Source organism: Polistes fuscatus, unplaced genomic scaffold (genome assembly GCF_010416935.1).
Source record: "Polistes fuscatus isolate 324 unplaced genomic scaffold, CU_Pfus_HIC Scaffold23, whole genome shotgun sequence".
In the NCBI taxonomy this organism is placed as follows: Eukaryota; Metazoa; Arthropoda; class Insecta; order Hymenoptera; family Vespidae; genus Polistes; species Polistes fuscatus.
Window position 1 is genome coordinate 1,323,265 of NW_025113100.1, and position 1,863 is coordinate 1,325,127.

At 31.1% G+C, this 1,863-nt stretch overlaps 1 protein-coding gene across 1 annotated transcript in view; it reads right to left on the bottom strand.

Moving 5' to 3' along the window:
• The window catches only part of LOC122518085 (aminopeptidase N), a gene marked incomplete in the record, with an annotated part of 13,193 nt that extends 12,374 nt beyond the window's left edge, over positions 1-819 (bottom strand). Inside the window, 2 exon segments of the mRNA XM_043636764.1 lie at positions 207-466; positions 733-819. Of these exon segments, the coding sequence (XP_043492699.1) occupies positions 207-466; positions 733-816 (344 nt within the window).
• Positions 820-1,863: the final 1,044 nt, after the last annotated feature.

Here is a 1,863-nt window from a genome sequence, read left to right on the forward strand (position 1 = left end):
AATTTTTAATGAATAAAATTTGAATAATTAAACACATAAATTAAATCGGATAGAAAAAATAAAAATCGGTAGAACACATGAATGATTTTAATAGATTTGAAAAAAAAAAATATTAAAATTGAATAAGAAATGGTAGGAATTTAGTTGCCAATATATATAAATATATTTTTTGTGTTCGTTTTTTTTTTATATGTGTTTGAGCTTACGTTTTTTCCGATCCCAATTCTCTGACTTTCACGTCATTGGATATTTGAAGATCCGGATGAGCATTGACAGTTATTCTATCCAGTGTATCCATACAGGTTAAATTTATCTTAACCTGACCCTTGAACGTACCTTTATCGATAAACGGTTCGATTTTCAAATGATAACTACTAGGAATAACTTTTTCCGGCAATTTGTTCTGACGTCCGGTGTAATGGTATATGTCGTTTAAATCGATACTCCGTTTTACCTTGTAACTATCCTAATTTCATATCGAAATGAATTTTTTAATAATAATAATAAAAATCATCGTATATACGGGGTGTAGTAAGAAAACAAAAACAACAAGAAATTCGTATAATTTAATCAAAAATAAAATGTTGATTAATAAATGATTAAATGATTCAACGATTAAATGCATACTTTGTAATTATCCTAATTTCATATTGACGTGATTTGATAATAATAAAAAAAATAATGTAATTTAAATGAAAAATAAAATTATAAATAAATCGAAGCAACACTCACGATTTTAGTAGCATTGCATTTATTCGATTCGTTCATCGAATAAACGAAGAAGAATAATCCAACGAGGATTACTTTTTTCCACATGTTGAATACTTTAAATAGATTTCTAATAAATATTCACTTCACTAATACATATATATTGCAAATAAAAAAAAAAAGAAAAGAATCGTTCAATTAACGAGCACAATAAAATAGTCCTTATTTAAATTCTCATTAATATTACGATTTGTTCTTCTTTTTTTCTTATTTTTGTTATCGATAAAAGGTACGGTCTGATCGAGTTGACCTTGGGGGGAATGATAGGATCTCATAAAGAGAGAGTAGGTTTCTCTTTGGCTAGGAACCTTACGGAACCATAGCCATCGTTGAACTGTCGTATCGAGAGTCATCTTCCTCGTATGGTACACTTGATTGGATAGTTTGCTGGTTATGATAGTCGATCGGTGGTCACTTGGAGGGTAAAACGAATGTTATAGGAGAATAAGAAAAATATCTGGAGGACGAAAGAATGGAATATGTGTGTGTGTGTGTACACATACATATGTGTATTAAACTCGTGTATGTATATAAGTTATACCTATTTTGTAATAAGAGTAAGAAAGAGATGGATAGATAGATTAATATAGTTGTATGGATATAGAAATAGAAATAAAATGAGAATGTGTGTGAGTTAATAAAAATGAGTGTGAATGAATAAGAATGAGTGTGAGTGAATAAGAATGAGTGTAAGTGAATAAGAATGAGTGTGAGTGAATAAGAATGAGTGTGAGTGAATAAGAATGAGTGTGAGTGTGAGTGAGTGAATAAGAATGAGTGTGAGTGAGTGTGAGTGAGTGAGTGAGTACCAGATTGGAAACGGTTAGGTCCACTTAGTCAAGAGCCATAATAGTAGATCATCCATTATCCAATTCTCTGACATAGTCGGTCACAAAAGGGACTAATCACTTCAGTATCCGTCAACGACGGATGAGAAGAAGCCAACAACGTCAATAGCCAATCCCCCAAGAGCGTCAATGGTAAACGAGAATAGAGTCATTGGAAACGTTGCATCCTTTTGATTCATCTCCACCTAGATTTCAACATTGTTTTCCTCTTAAGAGTTCACTCAGATTATAATGATGATGATGATGA